At 41.2% G+C, this 21,394-nt stretch overlaps 1 protein-coding gene across 5 annotated transcripts in view; it reads right to left on the bottom strand.

The window, feature by feature from the left end:
* The window catches only part of tspan9a (tetraspanin 9a), a 536,473-nt gene that overhangs the window by 158,784 nt on the left and 356,295 nt on the right, over positions 1-21,394 (bottom strand). For 3 of the 5 annotated variants that reach the window (XM_060923692.1, XM_060923691.1, XM_060923693.1), the window contains one exon: positions 9,352-9,431. In XM_060923692.1, the coding sequence (XP_060779675.1) occupies positions 9,352-9,414 (63 nt within the window). In that variant the 5' untranslated portion in view covers positions 9,415-9,431. Of the gene's footprint in view, positions 1-9,351; positions 9,727-19,789; positions 19,809-21,394 lie in introns of those variants that run through there. The other 2 variants (XM_060923694.1, XM_060923690.1) reach the window with 2 other exon arrangements.

Genomic DNA, 21,394 nt, shown 5'->3' with positions numbered 1-21,394 from the left:
GGCACTGTAATGCTTGTAGTAAGCCATCTAGTTGGTACTTGTAGAAATGTCCATACCAGCTCTATCAGTAGCATAATATATATACTTCAGCATCCTTTCAGATGTTGCATATTTCAGATGTTCAGCATATAGTTTATCTGTTCCTTTGCATTTGCCATTCTTCAGTCGCTTATGCCCTTTCTGGATTTCTGAACAGTCTGGTGCCGACGTGTCAGTGGTAGGCAAGTCCTCTGGTGGTAGTATATATGTAACTCTCAGGGTGCTCTAGTTCTGGTTGTGGTTCATATTCCCAGGGACCAAAGTGTTTGGAGAAGTGTTCTTCTAGCTTGGATACAGTTATGAGTGGTTTACTTGATCGATCCAGTGATGTATGTTGTTTCATCAGTCTAAACTCTTCTTCTGTTTTCCGTTGTTGGCTTGCAAGGTTCAGTTGGTCTGTCTTGAGTTTGTAATAAATGTTCTTCAATTGAGTGCGTAGTTTCTTGATTTCATTTCCTACAGTCTTTCTTCTCACTGGAGCTTTCTCATTGTGGCATTTGATCAATAGCTCTTGGTATTCTTGGTTGACCCAGGGCTTGTTAACAATGGTCTTTGTCATGGGAGGGATTGTTTCTTTTGAGGCTTGCTGGATTGATTTTACAATAAAATCTTCCACTTCATCTACCTCTTGTGAGCTTGGTTCAGGCGCCATGAGCTGGTCAAGTTTTGCGCTGTAGTTTGCATGTACGGATATATCGTCTCTAAGATATCGAACATCTTGATTGACTTCAGATACAGCTTTCTTGGCAAAGATTTGTTTGATCTTTTTTTTGGTTGGAAAGCAGGCTTGCATCACGACAACACGGTGGCCGGATTCAAAAGGATCACTTTGCGCGGGATAAACCCAACAATTTTTGGTTGCCTGTTTCACATACCACTCAGCCATTATGTAATCAAGTCTTCGCTTATAACCAAGATTCGATTTGAAACACCATCTATGTTCTTCTGATCTCGTGGCAAACATAGTGTTCAGTAGGTAGAGGTTATTACTTTCAGCTGTCTCTATGAGCCTTGATCCATTGAAACTTAATGTCGAGCCCTGCTGAGCTCACACTTTTCCATTGTATATTTCCCTACACTGTTGACCCTAATAAAGAGGACAGTGAGTGTACATACAAATCTGATACCAGTCCAGCAAGTGAAACTCAGAGAGAGCTAATGAGAGAGAGGATGTGGTCCAGCCAATTGTTCTGTAAACTGCAACCTAGAGAGGGTAATTCTTGTAATAAAACAGACAGACAGCGACAAGAAGACTTAATGTGAGGCTCACTAGCTTCTGTTGTTTAAGGCTTTCTCTTTAAAGGAGTAAAGACATAATCTAACACTGGAGAACTTCCAATGTATACTCACTGGCCACTTTAATAGGAACCTGTTCTTGATTCTAATGGCCCTTTTCCACTACCCTTTTTCAGCTCACTTCAGCTCGCTTCAGCTCACTTCAGCCTGACACGGCTCGCGTTTCGACTACCTCAGAGCAACACGACTCAGCTCGCTTCAGCCCTGCTTAGCACCCAAAACTCGCACGGTTTTGGAGTGGGGCTGAAACGAGCCAAACCGAGCCGAGTGGGGCTAGGGGCGTGAGGAGACACTCCCCTGTGCACTGATTGGTGAGGAGGAGTGTCCTCACATGCCCACACACGCCCCGCGAGCACGCTGGGATCTGTAAACACCGTAAACCCGGAAGAAGAATAATTACGAATTACGAGAATTTCTGAAGCCTTATGCGCCTCGCCTCATCTATACGCTCTTGCCAGTATCTGTTGGCGTTGTCGGTGACAACAAGCCACAGCACCAAGACCAGCAACACTAACGACTCCATGTCCTCCATGTTTATTGTTTACTATCCGGGTCATGAAACTACCGCTTAAAAGCTCACTGATGTCACTGTTTGCGCCGCCTAACGACATCACGTGACGTCCACCCACTTTCGCTAACTCCACCCAATGTGTCCACCCACTTCCAGCCAGCACGGTTCAGCGCGGTTGTAGTCGAAATGCAACTCCAACAGCCCCACTCAGCTCGACTCAGCCCAACTCAGCACCGCACGGCTCAACCCAACTCAGCCGCGTTTGTAGTGGAAAAGCGGCATAAGATTCCCGTTCTTGGCTGCAGGAGTGGAACCCAATGTGATTTTCTGCTGTTTCATGCTGAAATGCTTTTCTGTTCACCACGGTTGTAAAGATTTGCTACGAGTTGCTATATCCTTCCTAACAGCTCAAACCAATCTGGCCATTTTCCTCTGACCTCTCTTATCAACAAGACGTTTCCACCCATATTACTGTTGCCCACTCACTCAGTGTTTTTTGCACCATTCTGTGTTGTGTGTGAAAACCCCAGGAGATCAGCAGTTTCTGAAATACTCAAACCAGGCACCAACACCCACGCCACAGTGAAAGTCACACTTTGAGATCACAATTTTTCCCATTCTGATGTTTGAAGTGAACATGAACTGAAGCTCTTGATTTGTATCTGCATGATTTGATGCATTGTGCTGCTGTCAAGGGATCAGCTGATTAGAGAACTGCATAGAACAGCAGGTGTACTGGTGTTCCTAATATAGTGGCCGGTGAATGTACATTTATTTTTTGCATTTCATTCATACTGACACAAAGCGTGAGACTTTAATTGATCGGAAAACAATAAAACCTTTAAACAGCATAGAATGGAGAGTCAAAATCCAGGTTTCTACACAAATGCTTCCACTCAAAATAACAGAGCATGCATTTGTGCAGTCAGCTGACAGGTGAGATGCATCACATGGCAGGAGGAATCGGTGCTCTAAATGTTAAGCAGTATGAACTGTGGTCTAGATCGGCACTAAATGCTTTAATCTGAGCTGAAGTGGTGCAGCTTAGCCTACACTAATCCCCATAAGAAAGAAGAGCCAGATGGTCGGCAACAACTGCTGCAGAACCACAGAGCAGTGCTGCGAGAATCCTGCAGCTCCTGATGTTATTTACCTTGTTCCTCGTGTTACACTGATAAGTCACGGCGAGTGCCAGCACCTGGCACTGCAGTTCGAAAGAACTGCATCCTGCAGAGGATGATGTGTCAGAACTCAACACTCCACTGCGGTAGAACCTCGTGATTCCTGGAGTGCCGCAACCAGAGAAAGACTATCCCAGGGGTGTCAGGATACAGTAAAACACCGCTCTCTTAATGCTCGCTAAGCTCGTCCTGTACCTGCACGACCTCCACCTGCTTCAAAGTGACTCTACCAAGAAGCATAAGACTTGCCTTCACCTGACCTATGGCAAAGTAGCCCAAAAACTTTTTCAAAGTTAGAGAAAAAAATGAAAAGTCTGTAAGAAATCATTAAGTGAACATTAGCACCAAGACCGGCACTTCACAGCAGGACCAACAGCCTGGGGACACTGAAAATCTGTCTGATTATACAATTTATACACACACATCCACACACACGGCTCAGCCACATACAGGGAGCTCAGTGGGAGGCAATCATATTAACAGCTAGTTACCGTTTCCTGGTGTGTAATTGAAAGATACAGAATGAAACTGAGACAGCCTCCCTCTCTCTCTCTCTCTCTCTCTGGGTGGACAAATCAATAACCTCGGCACTGATTTACTGGCAGATTTAGCGTCCGAGCTATTAGTTGTTACTCATAGTTACCCAACAGTTAAGTAGGTTCAACAACCAGAAAAACAGCATGTACATACAGTACAAGGTTGGCATGCATGTGTAAAATTAATGTTTTCACAGCGATAGGACCTGCCACAGTGCTCCAACTATAGTGTATTCTTCCAAATTCCACCACCTGCTGAACTACACACATTGGCTGAGGTGCGCTCTGGCTGTCGGGAGTAGACCCCGAAGCCGCCGCCAGGCGCCGCTAAAACCGCCATTTAGAATTTGAGCCGCCGCCAGCCAATAATTTTGTAAGCCAATTTGAGCCGCTATCTAATAAAATTTGGCTGAGCCACTAAGAATTGTGTACATCAAATAATGGGTTTATCCACATCATGAGCTACAAGAAAAGTGACACAAACATGATCAACTGTACACACTAGTAGTAACACAATAGAGACGTATAGGCATACACTGTAGAGATTTAGAACTGATATCACAGCACAGAGAGCCACCACAAGCTTGCCGTTGTGACTACCTGTCTGGCTTCCCGCCCCTCACACCGTTACCACGATACACTGGGGAACCCGGGAACCCACCCAGAGCATCAATCGACTCCGATATCGACGAGATGGCTGCATTCTTTGCCGCTGCTGAGGGAAAGTGTAAAGGTATTTTTTTGTTTGCACGTCCAGGTTTTTCCGGGATTGTCCCGGTTTTTTTGTGGAAAATGGAAAATGTCCAGGAAAATGGAATAACCTTCCCGGGACACGTTTTGTCCTGGTTTTTTACTTCCTCACATTATCCCCCATTGAAATAAACACAAATCATTAATGTTTCTCGCAGCCACTTAACATAGTTTTCACGTAAGCGGGCATATTGTAGGCAGCTACTTGTGCGGCCTCACCGAATGTTTGCGCACGCAGCCAGTCGCCGTTGCTAGGTGATCGTGGTCAATACAACGGCGGCCGCGCGAAATCAAAGATACTGGAATACCGTAATACCAAACAATAGGTGAGAGTTCCCTTGGTCGGTGCGCGAGTAGGCTGGCTGTCTACTTCCTATGTTCTGATTCTGATAAAGGCTGGTTCTAAAGCCTGGGCCAATTTCATCAATAAATGAATCATTAAATAAATCATTAAATATATCAAAAAAGAATGCCTGAACACTGGCGTGAGAAATGAATAAATCAGTTGTCCCAAATAACATAGCACCTCTCTCTTGTGATTAAAACAAAGGATTAGGGCTATTTGGTATGATACGGTAGTCTAACTTTTAAAGTTCAGTTCTCCAGAGAAAAGGCTAAAACAACAACGAAGCAGACTGAGAGAAATTATATTGATTATATTTGTATTATTTTGATTTGGAAACGGAATGGGAGGAGAGACAGACGATGAGGGAGTCGGACAGAATGAAGTAGAAGATCCGGTACCTGTCAAAAAGAAAAAAAAAATATTGTTAAAAAAAAATATTGGCGTCCAAATAAGATCATTCCTGAAATTATTTTTTGTAATAATATTTGTGGTAGTGCCCATTTAAGGGTTAAGAAGACAAAATGAATTTTAACTAAACGCCTAACTGCACCAGTTGAACTGTTTTATTTTTAAACGTGAACATTCACATAAGGCATAAGGCATTGTAGATGTGCGTGTCCGCAGCCCTCAACCCCCGCGCTTGTACGTGCACGCAGGCGCGGCCGCCGACCGATGTGTCCCGGTTTTTTACAACTCAGATGTGGCAACCCTATTCACATACTTCGAGATTGATAAAAAAAAAAAAGAAAGTACTCCACCACTCTACTTTCATCATAGTAAGATAGCTGCCAGTCCTTCACTGGTCATTGCTAGTGAGAGTAGATAGCTAGATGCCTTCCTCGAACAATCCAGATTAGCTTATTATTAGCATTGAACTACAATCTTGCTAGATTTATATTTACAATGAAGTAAGAGACCAGGGGACCTGTGGTAATTTGCTATTTATTCCCCCCATTTGTTTGATCCGTTCGCCCGGATATATGCCACACAGTGACGTCCAGTATCAGCCATTTGTAGCCATAAACATTTTGGTGGCTGCAGCAGCCATTAAGGTTTTGGCTGAGTCAGCTAGCCAGCCAATAATTTCATCAGCCAGCCATTATCCTGAAAACAAACGGCTTCGGGGTCTAGTCGGGAGAGACGTTTTTTACCCGTCAGATTAATTAGCATTCACAGAATTTTCAAGAACGTACAAGAGAGGAAAATAAAATCTGTTGTAAATCTTGTGCAGTACTAGTCAACTTGCTCGCCAGTCTTGTATAATATTCTGTGATGCGAGGATAGACACAAAATCTCATAGCCGGAACTTTGGTCACTAACTTGCTCAATTTTCATCAAGGGTGCAATACTTCTGTGTGAAATTATTGATTTCTTTACTAAGTGGCTATGTGATAAGTACGATAATGTTCAGTGAGCTGGTCATTATCACGAAATAAACCCCTTCAGGGTGATTCAAGACCCATCTGCTTCACGCTGGGGTCCTACATCACCCTGTTGGGGTTAATTTCATAATAATGACCGGATCCTGCATGTTATCCCTTACACATTAGCGACCACTTTATAGTCTCGTAAATTAGGTAACCAAATCATGGCACTGAGCAGCTCACTTCAGGTTTTACTTTCCCAGGTGAACTAGCTAATGAATTAGTATTATTTGTCCACCCCTGCTCTGTCTCTCTGATTTCACTCCAAGGTGAGTTTAAGCTGAATTTAATGATGAGACTTCCTGAGGGAGGGTTACTAAGGAATATGCCTCCCATAGACAGTGGCAGAATAACAATGATATAATCAGTTGGGACTATACACACGCACGCGTGTGAACGTGAACACACACACACACACACACACACACACACACACACACACACACACACACACACACACAATTTCAGGGTTGTCAAATTCAATTTCTGAGTCTGTGCGACACTGGCATTTTTGAGCGCCCTCAATGGACCATAAACTGCACAGCTAATTAATTTCTTTAACTTCACATTAGTGTGGCTTTAAAAGTAAATGTAGGCTGTTTCTACCAAACAGAAGGCTTAAATCGATGAACTGGTCAACTGTATGCACGATTAGGCGAAAAAATGTAGGAAGCCAAATGATGCATTTATCAACTGAACAAACAGAGAAAATATGCAAAAGTAATAATGAAGAAAGATCCATTTTCTTTTTGGCTATTGGCAGAGTATTTTTTTTAGGAATCTATAAAACGTACACTTCTGCATCTTTCCATACTGTTGCTGTTGTTAAGACACGCTGCTGTGCATCAAGGGCATTTTTAAATTAACGGATTTAGGCTATTTCAGGTCACAAGTCAGGTTAATAGATTTAGTTTTATCATGAAGATTTTCACAGTTTCTTCATACAGAACTCACACCACTTTATCTCCGTTAAGAATAAACTTGCCCGCGGTCTCACGCCTCTACTGAAAGTGTCTTCACTGAATATGAACTTTTCTTTCTTTCAAGAACTGTAACAGCCACACTGCTGACTTTCCTTCAACAAGTATGCCTAGCTACTAATTCTTAAAAAAAAAAAGAAAGAAAAGAAAATCACAGTAGACGGTGACATGGTTGTGTAGCAGGTAGCGGTGTCACTATGCATTTTTTATTTTTCTTTCTTTAAAATTGTGTGATGGTCTCCCCATGTATGCAAGGGATTCTTCTGGGTTATTCGGTTTCCTCCCACCACTACATGCTACTACCAAAAAGCCTTTATTTAGCCTTTATTTATTATTTATTGTCACACGTACACTCAAGCACACAGTGAAATTTAACCTCTGCATTTAACCCGTCTGAAGCAGTGAACATACACATGAACAATGAGCACACACACATACCCAGAGCAGTGGGCAGCTATGCTACAGCGCCCGGGGAGCAGTTGGGGGTTAGGTGTCTTGCTCAAGGGCATTTCAGTCCAACCTTCAGGCTGCCCCATGTTAACCTAACCGCATGCCTTTGGACTGTGGAGGAAACTGAAGCACCTGGAGGAAGCCCACACAGACACAGGGAGAACATGCAAACTCACACACAGAATGGTCCCCATTAGCCGCTGGGCTTGAACCCAGAACCTTCTTGCTGTGAGGTGACAGTGCTAACCACTACACCACTATGCTGCCCGGAATGTTGATTGGCTAGTCTAAACCGCCCTAGGTTTGAATGAGAATGTGAACATGTGCTATGGCTTGGTGTCCCATTCAGTGTGTATGGCAGGGTGTATTCCAGATTCACTGTGACCATAGCCAGGATAAAGCAGTTACTGAAGATGGAGGAAAAAAAAAAACACAAATATACACCGCTTTCAATGCCAACTTTGCCACCTGTTTGTGCAACCCATTAATACGACGTCGGCAAAGTCTTTGAGTCTGTTCACGCATGCAAAACTGCTGAAATGCTAAGCTGACATTAAATCCTAGACTTTCAACAGAAACTGCAATACAGACTGATTTTTACTGGTGATGCGTCTAACAACAAATCAAAAGGAAATGATGCTTAAAATGAAGATTTTTCTTTCTTTGCTTAAAATCTTAGAAATACAAATGACAACCAGGTTTATTAGTTGGTCTTGAAAAGACACTGAAAGGCTCGCGAGGCACAAAATAAACATGGATCTAAAAGATCATTTACAATATTTCTCTAATTTTTTAAATACTGATAAAGGTGTGTACAGGTGAAGGCTCCTCAAAAAAATCAGAACATGCTACCCAGCACCTATCTGGCAACAGTCACACACCAAGTATCAGAGAGACTCTCACTGTCTCCCCTGGGGATCTGAGTTATGGACACATACTGACTCCTTCACATGCCTTTTCCTCTTATTCCTCATTCCCTCATGGGAATAAAAGAGAATCTGACCATGGAATACCGGTTCCCGGGAGGGGTGTGTGTGTGTGTGTGTGTGTGTGTGTGTGTGCTGCTTATGCTTATGCATGACTGCCTTTCCACAAAGGACAGAGCCTACTGTCCTCCTGGCAAACAATCTGCTCTCATTCTCATAAATTCTCATCAAATCAAGATAAACACTGATGGTCACTAATGTCATGACTGACTGATTTTTTTTTTCAGTTATCTTAAATCTTACGTAGCAATCAAAATGAACAATTGAAAATGAAATACCAGGCTATTACCTGGAACATATATCAATATCTAACTATGAGCAGCTCACACATCAACATAAAAAGAACCTCAAGATTATTTTTTTGGAACATAATTATGAATAACTTGAGCAAATTCATGACTGTGAAACCTCAGCACAACTGCAGTCCTCTTGTGATTGAACAGTAGACTCCATGCTCCCTGCACAAAGTTATGTATGACTGAAATGTATTTCCCAGAGGGCCTCCACTCACTGGCGGACAGAAATAGTTGTGTGTTCGTAAATGACAGCACATGGAACAGTCTGCCTGATGTAAGTGAGAGAAACGCAAAGTCCGACCAGCTAAACAGTCACTTATAGAAATGCGCATTATCACCTGTCTTACAACACGTCTCAGTGAGCGATGAATCAAAGAACTGAGACATGTTGATCAGGCTCTCACACACACACACACACACACACACACACACACACACACACACACACACACACACACACACACACAGCATCAGTGCCTCAGTACTCAGCTCTGAGGAGCAAAAGGGAACAGAGATGAAGAGAGGTAAACTTAAAAAATATATATATATCACTTACCCAGAAGATGAGGTTGAAGAGGAACATCATGTATTTCAAGCAGCACAGGAAGCCACTAGCCATGTTGCACTTCTTAAATTCTAAAAGGAACACAAAGGATAGATCCAGGTAAAACACCACGTATTTGCTGCTTTTGGAAGTGCTCTGTTTGTTGCTGTCCTTGTTGTCTGAGGAGCTCTGTTTGCGCCCTGTGGAGCCGTAGAAAGCTCCAGCGGTAAAGCCTCGTCCCCCGAATGGACGACCTGAGCTGGACGCGCGGGCAAAGTCCGAGTCGCAACTGTCCACAGAGGGGCTGCGGTGGATAGCGGACTCCTCACTACTTGACTTCTCCATGCTCTGGGGCTGAAGCTCTGCTAGCTAGATCATGCTCTACCATGTCTCTCAAAGTCGCCAAAGCAAGAAGCTCCAAAAAGTGTCTCCCAAAAGAGTGTCTCCCAAAAGATTGTCTCTTACACACACCGATCAGGAATGAAAGTCGAATGGAAAGAGATGCCACAGGAACAGTGTGACTTCACACTCACGTGTGATGAAGCCCAGAAGCCAACCTGTGTCTAGCGAGTGCATGTGCAAATGTGAGTTCCCACAACTTCCACACCTCCTCCTCGCACTCTTTTTCTGTGAGCTCTGCTGAGCCGGCAGCAATCTTTCTTTCTGTCTCTCAGTGCCTCAGTCCTGTGCTCTTTTTTCCCCTCCTTCCCTGCCTTCTCCTCTCCTCTGGACTGAGCCTGAGCTCCTGATCTCAGCGCTGCCGCTGATGTGTGCTATTAACAGCAGCTGCATTTACTGGGCATTCCCTACTGTCTCCATTCAGCGCTGAGCCATCCATCTATCTCCTCCTCCTTTCCCTCCTCCTCTCCCTCTCCTCCTCTCCCTCTCTCTCTCTCTCTCAACTCCCAGACCCTCCTCTCCATCAGGGAACCAATAGGGCATCAAATGTTTGTAGCCCATCCTCTATGCCATTAATAAGCTCATCATTGCTATGCGTTTTGCCTATACTAGTTAATATATCGATATTCACTCTGGCTAGCTATCAGTCACTCAGGACATGGTTGGATTTAAAAAAAAAAAAAGTTGGAGAAAGGCTGTTTATTTGTAGTCAAAGTGAGACCCTAGTTGAATATGTAACTGATGCACACGCCAAAACTGAAATCTTTACATTCAGACTGCACATAAGATATAACATGACCTCCCTGACACACACACACACATATATATATATATATATATATATATATATATATATATATATATATAAAATTCAATTTACCGTAACCGTTATTCTTTCTTTCTAAGTCGGAGTTCTCTCTCTGGGCTATCTGTCGGGGCATTTGGTTACGATTAGTGTTAGAATAAGCCCAACTGTACGAATGACGTTTGTTCAATAGTGCTTCGCAGCCTTGGGTTCGTGCTCTCTTAGTTCCTTGTAAGGCGTGCCAATAAGTTGGCAGCGTCTCGAGCTTAGGAATTATAGCACCATTTCAAGCATGGAAACAAGATAGTGCCTTACAGATATTCAATGCTTTCCTATCAAGAGCCAGGGACATGGTCTGGATTACCTGCCACTCATTCTCAGTCTCATTTTTTGGAAAGATAAGAAATTATGTTCAAGTCCTGTTTTAATCAGAAAATACTACTTAAAAAAACCCTAACATATTAATAAACCCATCTTTTACAGTTGTAATGAAAATGTCCTGTGCATGTGCAATGCCAGTGAAAGAAAATGTAATTAAACTCTAAGGTTGTATCAGATCCTTTTAATTAACCGTGATATTTTCTTTAAAGGAGATCTTCTACTATTCTATAATGTAATTTCCTGTAGACACCAACAGATAAGACAATCTTGATTTAGAAGACATGATTACCTAACCTGAATTACCTTGACTCAACTTCTGTTCAAACAAAAAAAAAATGTGTTTTATAAATGAAATCGAGTCGTGCATGAGCTGATAGCTGATGAGGTGCGTAGTGCCGAGTTGGCTATAAGCCATATACGACAAAATTGAGTGGAATAACTGTTTTATTCTATCCACATTCATTCACTGGATTTTGAGAAACAGAGCATTTTTGTTATTTTTTGCAAATTCGATAAAAAACTTTATATAAAACGTCTGACAAAATAATTTCCGTTTAGGATGTAAACAAACCGGTGAAATGACGGGCAATTTTTGAAAAATGTGATAATAATAATTCTTGAAAAGAAAAAGATATGTTCTTACCATCAAATTATTCCATAATTTCTTGCTTTTTTTGTATTTTGGGGCTTTGTTTTCAAGTAGAGTTTTTATTTCGTCCTTGGTTGGTTCAGCAACACGCTCCACCATTTTGTTTTTCTCTACTCACAGTATATGAGCTGATATCCTAGTAGTAGATCGCCAATCAGAGCACGTGATTGCTCATATCCAGTGAATGTGGACAGAATAATACATATTACACCATAACACAGTTGAATTCTCAAATCTGATTGGTTAGAAGATGTTGATTCATTTGAATAACAGCACAGCCCTGAAAGCAGTATGTTCCGATATATTGAAGTTTTCTGTGGGGATATAAGCAATTTAATAGTTAGAACATTTCTGTGCTAGAAGATGGATAAAACACTTCAGGATGTGTTGTAGGAAATTCCTGCATGGCTAATTTTAATACTTGATTCTGATTGGTCAATTACAGCATTCAGTAGTCTTTATGGCATTAAATAGCCGTGCAATAAGCGAGATAATGTACAATGAGCCAGTCCTTATTGCAAAATTAACCCCCTTCGGAGTGATTCAAGACGCTTCGCCTTGGGGTCCTGCATCACCCGGTCAGGATTTATTTTGCAATAATGATCTGTACATTATTCCTTCGATAATCAGCTTCAGGGTGATAACAGTAACTTTGTTTCTTGTCAGTTCTCATGACACCACACTGACATTGATTATTTTCCTATAACTGCACACTCCATCATGTTTTATTCCTTACAGCTGGGTTTGTTGTATAATATTATGACAGAATACAATCATGATTATTTGCTTCTCTTTTTTTCCCCCCTCTCAGTCACTGGCTCACATCTGTAGCTTTGATTAACCCTAATCACAGCCATCATTCTTTTCAATCTGCGCTGTAGATGAGAGATTACTAAAGGGTCTGAAAAACTGAAAGACACAAGCTGAAAGTTACAGTGGTGCTTGAAAGTTTGTGAACCCTTGAGAATTTTCTATATTTCTGCATAAATATGACCTAAAACATCATCAGATTTTCACACAAGTCCTAAAAGTAGATAAAGAGAGTCCAGTTAGACAACTGAGACAAAAATATTATACTTGGTCATTTATTTATTGAGGAAAATGATCCAATATTACATATCTGTGAGTGGCAAAAGTATGTGAACCTCTAGGATTAGCAGTTAATTTGAAGGTGAAATTAGACTCAGGTGTTTTCAATCAATGGGATGACAATCAGGTGTGAGTGGGCGCCCTATTTTATTTCAAGAACAGGGATCTATCAAAGTCTGATCTTCACAACACATGTTTGTGGAAGTGTATCATGGCATGAACTAAGGAGATTTCTGAGGACCTCAGAAAAAAAGCGTTGTTGATGCTCACCAGGCTGGAAAAGGTTACAAAACCGTCTCTAAAGAGTTTGGACTCCACCAATCCACAGTCAGACAGATTGTGTACAAATGAAGGAAATTCAACACCATTGTTACCCTCCCCAGGAGTGGTCGACCAACAAAGATCACTCCAAGAGCAAGGCGTGTAATAGTCGGCAAGGTCACAAAGGACCCCAGGGTAACTTCTAAGCAACTGAAGGCCTCTCTCACATTGGCTAATGTTAATATTCATGACTCCACCATCAAGAACACTGAACAACAATGGTGTGCATGGCAGGGTTGCAAGGAGAAAGCCACTGCTCTCCAAAAAGAACATTGCTGCTCGTCTGCAGTTTGCTAAAGATCACGTGGACAAGCCAGAAGGCTATTGGAAAAATGTTTTGTGGACGGATGTGACCAAAATAGAAATTTTTGGTTTAAATGAGAAGCATAATGTTTGGAGAAAGGAAAACACTGCATTCCAGTATAAGAACCTTATCCCATCTGTGAAACATGGTGGTGGTAGTATCATGGTTTGGGCCTGTTTTGCTGCATCTGGGCCAGGACGGCTTGCCATCACTGATGGAACAATGAATTCTGAATTATACCAGCGAATTCTAAAGGAAAATGTCAGGACATCTGTCCATGAACTGAATCTCAAGAGAAGGTGGGTCATGCAGCAAGACAGCGACCCTAAGCACACAAGTTGTTTTACCAAAGAATAGTGAAAGAAGAATAAAGTTAATGTTTTGGAATGGCCAAGTCAAAGTCCTGACCTTAATCCAATCGAAATGTTGTGGAAGGACCTGAAGCGAGCAGTTCATGTGAGGAAACCCACCGACATCCCAGAGTTGAAGCTGTTCTGTACGGAGGAATGGGCTAAAATTCCTCCAAGCCGGTGTGCAGGACTGATCAACAGTTACCGGAAACGTTTAGTTGCAGTTATTGCTGCACAAGGGGGTCCCACCAGATACTGAAAGCAAAGGTTCACATACTTTTGCCACTCACAGATATGTAATATTGGATCATTTTCCTCAATAAATAAATGACCAAGTGCAATATTTTTGTCTCATTTGTTTAACTGGGTTCTCTTTATCTACTTTTAGGACTTGTGTGAAAATCTGATGATGTTTTAGGTCATATTTATGCAGAAATATCGAGAATTCTAAAGGGTTCACAAACTTTCAAGCACCACTGTAAATCATAAGGATTTTTTTTTTACTGTATTTTAATTTTTAATAAGAATCAGGGCACAAAACATTTCATATTTCTTGAAAACATACCAGATAAATATTTCATATTAATCTTTTTGGCTATTGGGAGAAACTCACAAATGGCGTCTTGGTAATCTAGATGCTTTATGTTACATTTGTAAAAGACTTGTTTAAAAAAAATGTTTCCAATTTCATGTAAAACAGTTTCAACACATGAGTGCAATCCCAAACTTGTGAATGTATAGATGCACTGAACTCAGCAGTGATCCTGAGAGTGAGTCAGGATTAAAACCTACAGCAGTGTTGTGATGACACGAATATAGAGACAGAGTGAGTGCTTCATCAGTGAGTATGAGTCAATACGAACGCAAGCTGAGCTGACAGACAGATGGAGGAGAGTGTAGCTCAATGCTCTTATGCTAAATCTCAGTAATACCTTGTTTGCCTGTGGCTTCACTCTAATCCATTTCTTTGTGTTTCAGTAAGGGCAACAATCCTGACAAATCTGTTTGAATATACTCAATACTAACAAGACAACAACAAATCAAAGGGATCGATTATCCGGGTGCGTTAATGCTACACTTGAAACGCTTCCTTTTTGTCATCATCCGACCCACGGAATACACAAGTAGCAAATGATCCATTAAACCGCATCCCTGCTCAAAATCAGTTTTCAGTTAAACAGCTTGTGCGCCCACCCTATTAGATCTGCAGAATTGGTTTTACATTGAGAACAATAATTTGGCTACTCTATCTGACGCGAAACAGTCAGTCGTGCCCATTTTAAACCATTCATTATGCATGCTGTTTTCCCACAGGCATGCCAGGCACTTCATTTATTTAGCCTTAACAGATTTCTAATGTCTGCGCTGTTAAGAGTAACAACAAAGAGCCACACTGTGGAAACTGAGACAAAAAGAAAAGGGTTTGACCAGAGCTCATCGCTCCCCTGATGCTAAGGTTCAATACAGCCTGCCTCAAGGCTGCACGTCAGCAAACTGATATTCATTAGGATGCTACAGGAGCTTAATGCGAGTAACTCTGCAATGAGCTGATAAGACTTGCTGAAAAACGGATCCCGTGTTCAATACAATTATGCCTCCACACACGCCCATGCAGACACATAAATACAAACAACAAAATATAAGCAGACAAAACCAGACCTTTGAGATTGAAAAGCACTGAACCGATGGAGTTTGAAAACTTTTCAAAGGTTTTTTTTTCTTTTTTAAATACAAGTTGTACAAAAGCAAGCTATGTGGATGTGGACTTAAACTTGTATTAGTCCTGTCCATTTTCATCCTGAGTATATTTTTATGTAATTTTGCAGGAGCTTTCACATTGCAGTCGAGGACAACAAGCTACAAAATATCAAGGTACCATGGGTGCACTATTTAAAATTGGGTAGCAATCAAGGTTGGGGCAAAATGCTAACTTGCATCCATAGAGAATGACCTGGTGGTGACTTGTATCTGCGTATGGCCTGAGTAGGGTCCATCAGACAGAAAAGGCACATACCTAAGCAACATTTGTTTGCTACAGTAGAGACAGCTAACATATCATACTAATCTGTATGACGTACGGTAATATAACAGATTCAAAAATCATAAAAGTAGCTAATAAACTGTAGAAATACAGTGTTTTATTGTAAAACGTTTGCCTAATGTTTGTTCATCGTGGTCAGTGGGGACAGACTCTTAGTCCCTGACCTAGTGAACTAGCATGAGGTTGTTTTAGATAAAGACTACAAAGCACTTCTGTCAGTCACTCTTGATAAGGGTGTCTGCCAAATGACATAAATGTAATAGTAAATGGGACAGGGAATAGTTTGCTTCTATGTTAGCTAGCGAAACTGGTGTTCCTTCACCAGATTCTACTCCTTGACATTGGACAATGCTAAAATAATCGTTCAAATTTGGGTGGGCATTCTGTTCTTATTCAAACACACCTGTCACAGCAATATTAATTGACTCATTCAGTGGTATGACACTGTTAACTACATTGAAAAAAATTAAATAAATAATAATAATAATAATAATAATAATAATAATAATAATAATAACAACGGAGAGGTGGTCATGCTTCATGCTACCCTTCAACTCTGCCCATGCAAGGTATCAATGTACAAGGTTATGACAATACAGTGCACAACGATTAAGCCCCCTCTCTCTCTCTTGCTCTGAAAAAATAAAATAAAATAAATAAATAAATAAATAAATAAATAAAAATAAGGCTTAAAATTTCACCCAGATAGTCTTATATTCTGTTAACAAGCTACTTAATGTAGACATTTGCGTATTTTGTGGAACCAAGAGCAGCAGAACCACCAATGACTGTAAGTATGATTACTTTACAGTGTCTTGCAAAAGTAGAAGAAGAAACCTTTATTTGTCACATGTACACTTCAAGCACAGTGAAATTCATCCTCTGCATTTAACCCATCTGAAGCAGTGAACACACATGCGTGCGCACACACCCAGACCAGTGGGCAGCCACACCAGAGCACCCGGGGAGCAGTCAGGGGTCAGGTACCTTGCTCAAGGGCACCTCAGCCCAAGGCCGCCCCACGTCAACCTAACTGCATGTCTTTGGATTGTGGGGGAAACCGGAGCACCTGGAGGAAACCCACGCAGACGCAGGGAGAACATGCAAACTCTGCACAGAAAGGTCCTCGCCGGCCGCTAGGTTCAAACCCGGAACCTTCTTGCTGTGAGGTGACCGTGACTTACACCACCGTGCCGCCTTGATCTTTGTCCTGTTTTGTCGCATTACAAGCTGGAATTAAAATGGATTTTTTGGGGGTTAGTACCATTTGATTTACACAACATACCTATCTCTTTCAAGGTGAAAATTGTTGTTTTATTGTGACACAAACAATAATTAAGATGAAAAAACAGAAATCTGGAGTGTGCATAGATATTCACCCACCAAAGTCAATACTTTGTAGAGCCACCTTTTGCTGCAATTACAGCTGCAAGTCTCTTGGGGTATGTCTCTATTAGCTTAGCACATCTAGCCACTGGGCTTTTTGCCCATTCCTCAAGGCAAAACTGCTCCAACTCCTTCAAGTTAGATGGGTTGAGTTGGTGTACAGCAATCTTCAAGTGATGCCACAGATTCTCAATTGGATTGAGGTCTGGGCTTTGATTAAGCCATTCCAAGATATTTAAATGTTAACCTTTAAACCACTCCAGTGTAGCTTTAGCAGTATGTTTAGGGTCATTGTCCTGCTGGAATGTGAACCTTCGTCCAATCTCAAACCTCTGGCTAACTTAAACAGGTTTTCCTCCAGAATTGCCCTGTATTTAATGCCATCCATCTTTCCTTCTGTCCTGTCAAACTTTCCTGTCCCTACAGTTGAAAAACATCCCCACAGCATGATGCTGCCACCACCATGTTTCATTGTAGGAATGGTGTTCTCAGGGTGTTGGGTTTGCGCCACAAATGACCTTTTCTATGATGGCCAAAAAGATCCATTTTAGTCTCATTTGACCAGAGAATCTTCTTCCATGTGTTTGGGGAGTCTGCCACATGCTGTTGGGCAAATTTTCTTAAGCAACGGCTTTTTTCTGGCCACTCTTCCAAAAAGCCCCGTTCTGTGGAGTGTACGGCTTAAAGTGGTCCTATGGACAGATACTCCCATCTCTGCTGTGGATCTTTGCAGCTCCTTCAGTGTTATCTTTGGTGTCTTTGTTGCGTCTCTGATTAATGCCCTCCTTGCCCGGTCTGTGAGTTTTGGTGGGCAGCCTTCTCTTGTCAGGTTTGTAGTGGTGCCATATTCTTTCCATTTCGCTATAATAGATTTAATGGTGCTCCCTGGGATATTCAAAGTTTGGGATATTTTTTATAACCCAACCCTGATCTATACTTCTCCACAACTTTGTCTCTGACCTGTTTGGAGGCTCCTTGGTTTTCATCTTGCTTGCTTAGTCGTGTTGCAGAGTCAGGGTCTTTCCAGAACAGGTTGGTTTATACAGACATCATGTGACAGATCATGTGACACTTTGATTACACATAGGTAGATCTTAATCAACTAATTATGTGACTTACAAAGTGAACTGGTTGGACCAGCTCTTATTTAGGGGTTTCATACAAAAGGGGGTGAATACTTATGTACACTCCAGATTTCTGTTTTTTCATCTTAATTATTGTTTGTGTCACAATAAAACAACAATTTGCACCTTTAAAATAGGCATGTTGTATAAATCAAATGGTGCTAATCCTCCAAAAATCCATTTTAATTCCAGCTTGTAATGCGACAAAACAGGACAAACACCAAGGGGGATGAATACTTTTGCTAGACACTGTAGGTCATAAGTAGATTCACACAAGCTGTCATACCAAGTTTTGAGTACATTGTGGCTATTTTATTTAAGTCTGCTTCATTGATACCTCCAAAACACATTATTAACAATGATTGAAAAAGTATACATGAAATACAATGGCGGATGTATGATATACAGTACTCTGCAAGTCTTATGTTAACTTGTGTCACTTATGTTATCTGTATATCTGCAAACCATTTAATTTATGCAAATTTGTAAATTTTTTATCTCTAAATTTGTAGTTTATTTTATATATCCTTTTTTGTATACTTAGTACTTTTGCACTATTCCTTCACTGCACTACTCCTTCACTGTCTTATCTTTTTCTCTTTATATATTTTGCTGCTACAACAATGTAAATTTCCCCTTGTGGGATAATAAAAGGCTCTTATCTTATCTTATCTTAGGCACCCCTCCCCCTTTTTTTAGTACAAACTTTGTCATAGATATCTACATAATTGAGTCAATGCAAAAAATAAAATAAAATAAAATAAAGGGGGAAAAAACTATTTTAGATTTCCAAACATTAGTTTTCCAGCACAAAATTAAATGCTACAGAAAATGTTTGTATGTCATTAAAGAAAGTAGCAGATTACGTAAGAGACCACTCTTCAAACAAACAAAAAAAAAAACATAATGAAGGCTGCTGAGTTTTGCTGCAAATATAAGCAGCAGGTGTGACACTCCGAGTCTCCAGAGGAACTTCTGGTTCTGTAAGATGCTCAATAAAACTTACAGTCCATTTCCTTATAAAACTGCACACATTGAGACTACTATTTTTTTTTCAAGCAAAGAGTAGAAACATGAAATATTGGCTTTGTTTCATTTATAATTGTTTACTGTTCTTTAAAGTATTTGTTTTAATGTAGAAACCATTAATTTCATTATTTTTGAAGGCATCTTTGCTCTACAGCAAGACATTTGCATCGTACGGCACATCTAGAAACACAATAATTTTCTTTGGAGGAACTAGAAGTAAATAGACTGAGCAAACATTGTCCAATCAAAATACAAGTACAAGAAGATGACAGAACTGCCATTTTTGTGTGGGTTGAACAATGTGTGGCATAATTATGGACCTGAACCATAAATCTTTCAATGAGTGTGCGCCTGTTAAATTCATGCCTAGGATAAGACCCTATGCAATCAGGCTCAAACAAAATGGTTTCATAATATTATCGCGGAGTTATTGATTTATCGGTGATTTTTTAACCCTCCCATTTAATATCATGAACAGCCAATACTGAATAACACCAGTGACTAGACAGAAGTAATGTGTGGTCATGAATGGTCTGAGACCAATATTCTGCAGTTCAGTGATAGTGCCTTACCATTTTTTCTGTAGCAGAATAAATCTGGCAGCTCATGCAACATGCACACTGCAAATACCCAATGGCAAGGAGCAGAGATCAGCTAGAAAGAGATAGAATAATGTAGCATAAGGCTCTTTTCTATACTTAGCACTGCTGTCCAGTTGTGATAAGAGCATGTAAAAACAAACAAGTGTTTCAGAACCATTATGCATCTGCATCAGCGTTGCCGTGTCACCTTGTCCAATAGCTTCTTCCTTGTGACCCTTCCACATCCAACTGGCCAGGTACAGAATAAAGGATAACTATTTAAGCAGCAATGTTACTCTAAGGCTACGTTTACACTAGACCGTATCTGTCTCGTTTTCTTCGCGGATGCACTGTCCGTTTACATTAACCCCCCTGGAAAAGCGGGGAAACGGGAATCCGCCAGCGTCCACGTATTCAATCTAGATCGTATCAGCTCCGGTGCTGTGTAAACATTCAGAATACGCGAATACGCTGTGCTGAGCTCTAGCTGGCGTCTCATTGGACAACGTCACTGTGACATCCACCTTCCTGATTCGCTGGCGTTGGTCATGTGACGCGACTGCTGAAAAACGGCGCGGACTTCCGCCTTGTATCACCTTTCATTAAAGAGTATAAAAGTATGAAAATACTGCAAATACTGATGCAAATACTGCCCACTGTGTAGTTATGATTGTCTTTAGGCTTGCCATCCTTCCACTTGCAAGTAATAAGTGATATGCGCTGGGATCACACACACAGCGGCTCAGTCCCGAATCGTGGCTTGTTCACTTCACTCGCGCACTCTGTGAGCTGCGCAGGGCCGGAGTGCACACCCTCCAGAGGGCACTCGCTGTTCAGGGTGGAGTGATTTGGAGCGCAGGATGCCTGCGGAGCCGAGCGTATCCGCGTATTGGTGTTGCTATGTGCACGGCTAACGGTTTTAGTGTAAACGCGAATCATTTTAAGAACGTTAATCTGATGATCCGCTGATTCGACGTAATGTAAACGTAGCCTAAGAGCAATTTCAAAGTCTGCCTAAGTGAATTGTTATAATGTGGTATAGGGTGAAATGATTACACTGAAATGTAGAAGGCAATCAATGGCCACCACGTGAATTGGAGGCTCGGTTTGCAGGTTTTATAAGATGAAAACCCTTTAATCAGCCTGCTTATGCCCCAATACTGACTCAACCAGAAAACAGAAAAAATCAAGTTAGATTAAAATCCAGAATTCAATACAGTTATAAGAGAGTTTACTTTTCCCCTAACAAGAAGTTTTGTATGACTGCAGAAGTTGAGGAGAAGTCATGAAGTCCAGAGATGATTTATGAAAGCTCTGAGGTCTCTACAGAACTAAATCCACAGAGATAGCAAATTAGTAGAAGCGCAACCGGCACACATGCTTCTGAGAATGACTAAATTCCCAAATAATGAGTGTTAATTTGCATGAGCTATGGGATTAATTGAGAGTGCAGTTAGTGAGCATATAGTGGGTGACTTACAAAGAATAATTCTGTGAACGATGTGCAAAATAGGGCATGAAAACAATATGTAAACGAGCGCTTTTGTGTGTACTTAATGTTCTTGGTAGAGGCTGAGAGTTTGCATCTAAAAAACA

This window comes from Neoarius graeffei, chromosome 6 (assembly GCF_027579695.1).
Source record: "Neoarius graeffei isolate fNeoGra1 chromosome 6, fNeoGra1.pri, whole genome shotgun sequence".
NCBI classification, from domain to species: Eukaryota; Metazoa; Chordata; class Actinopteri; order Siluriformes; family Ariidae; genus Neoarius; species Neoarius graeffei.
This window is presented reverse-complemented; position numbering and strand designations above follow the sequence as displayed.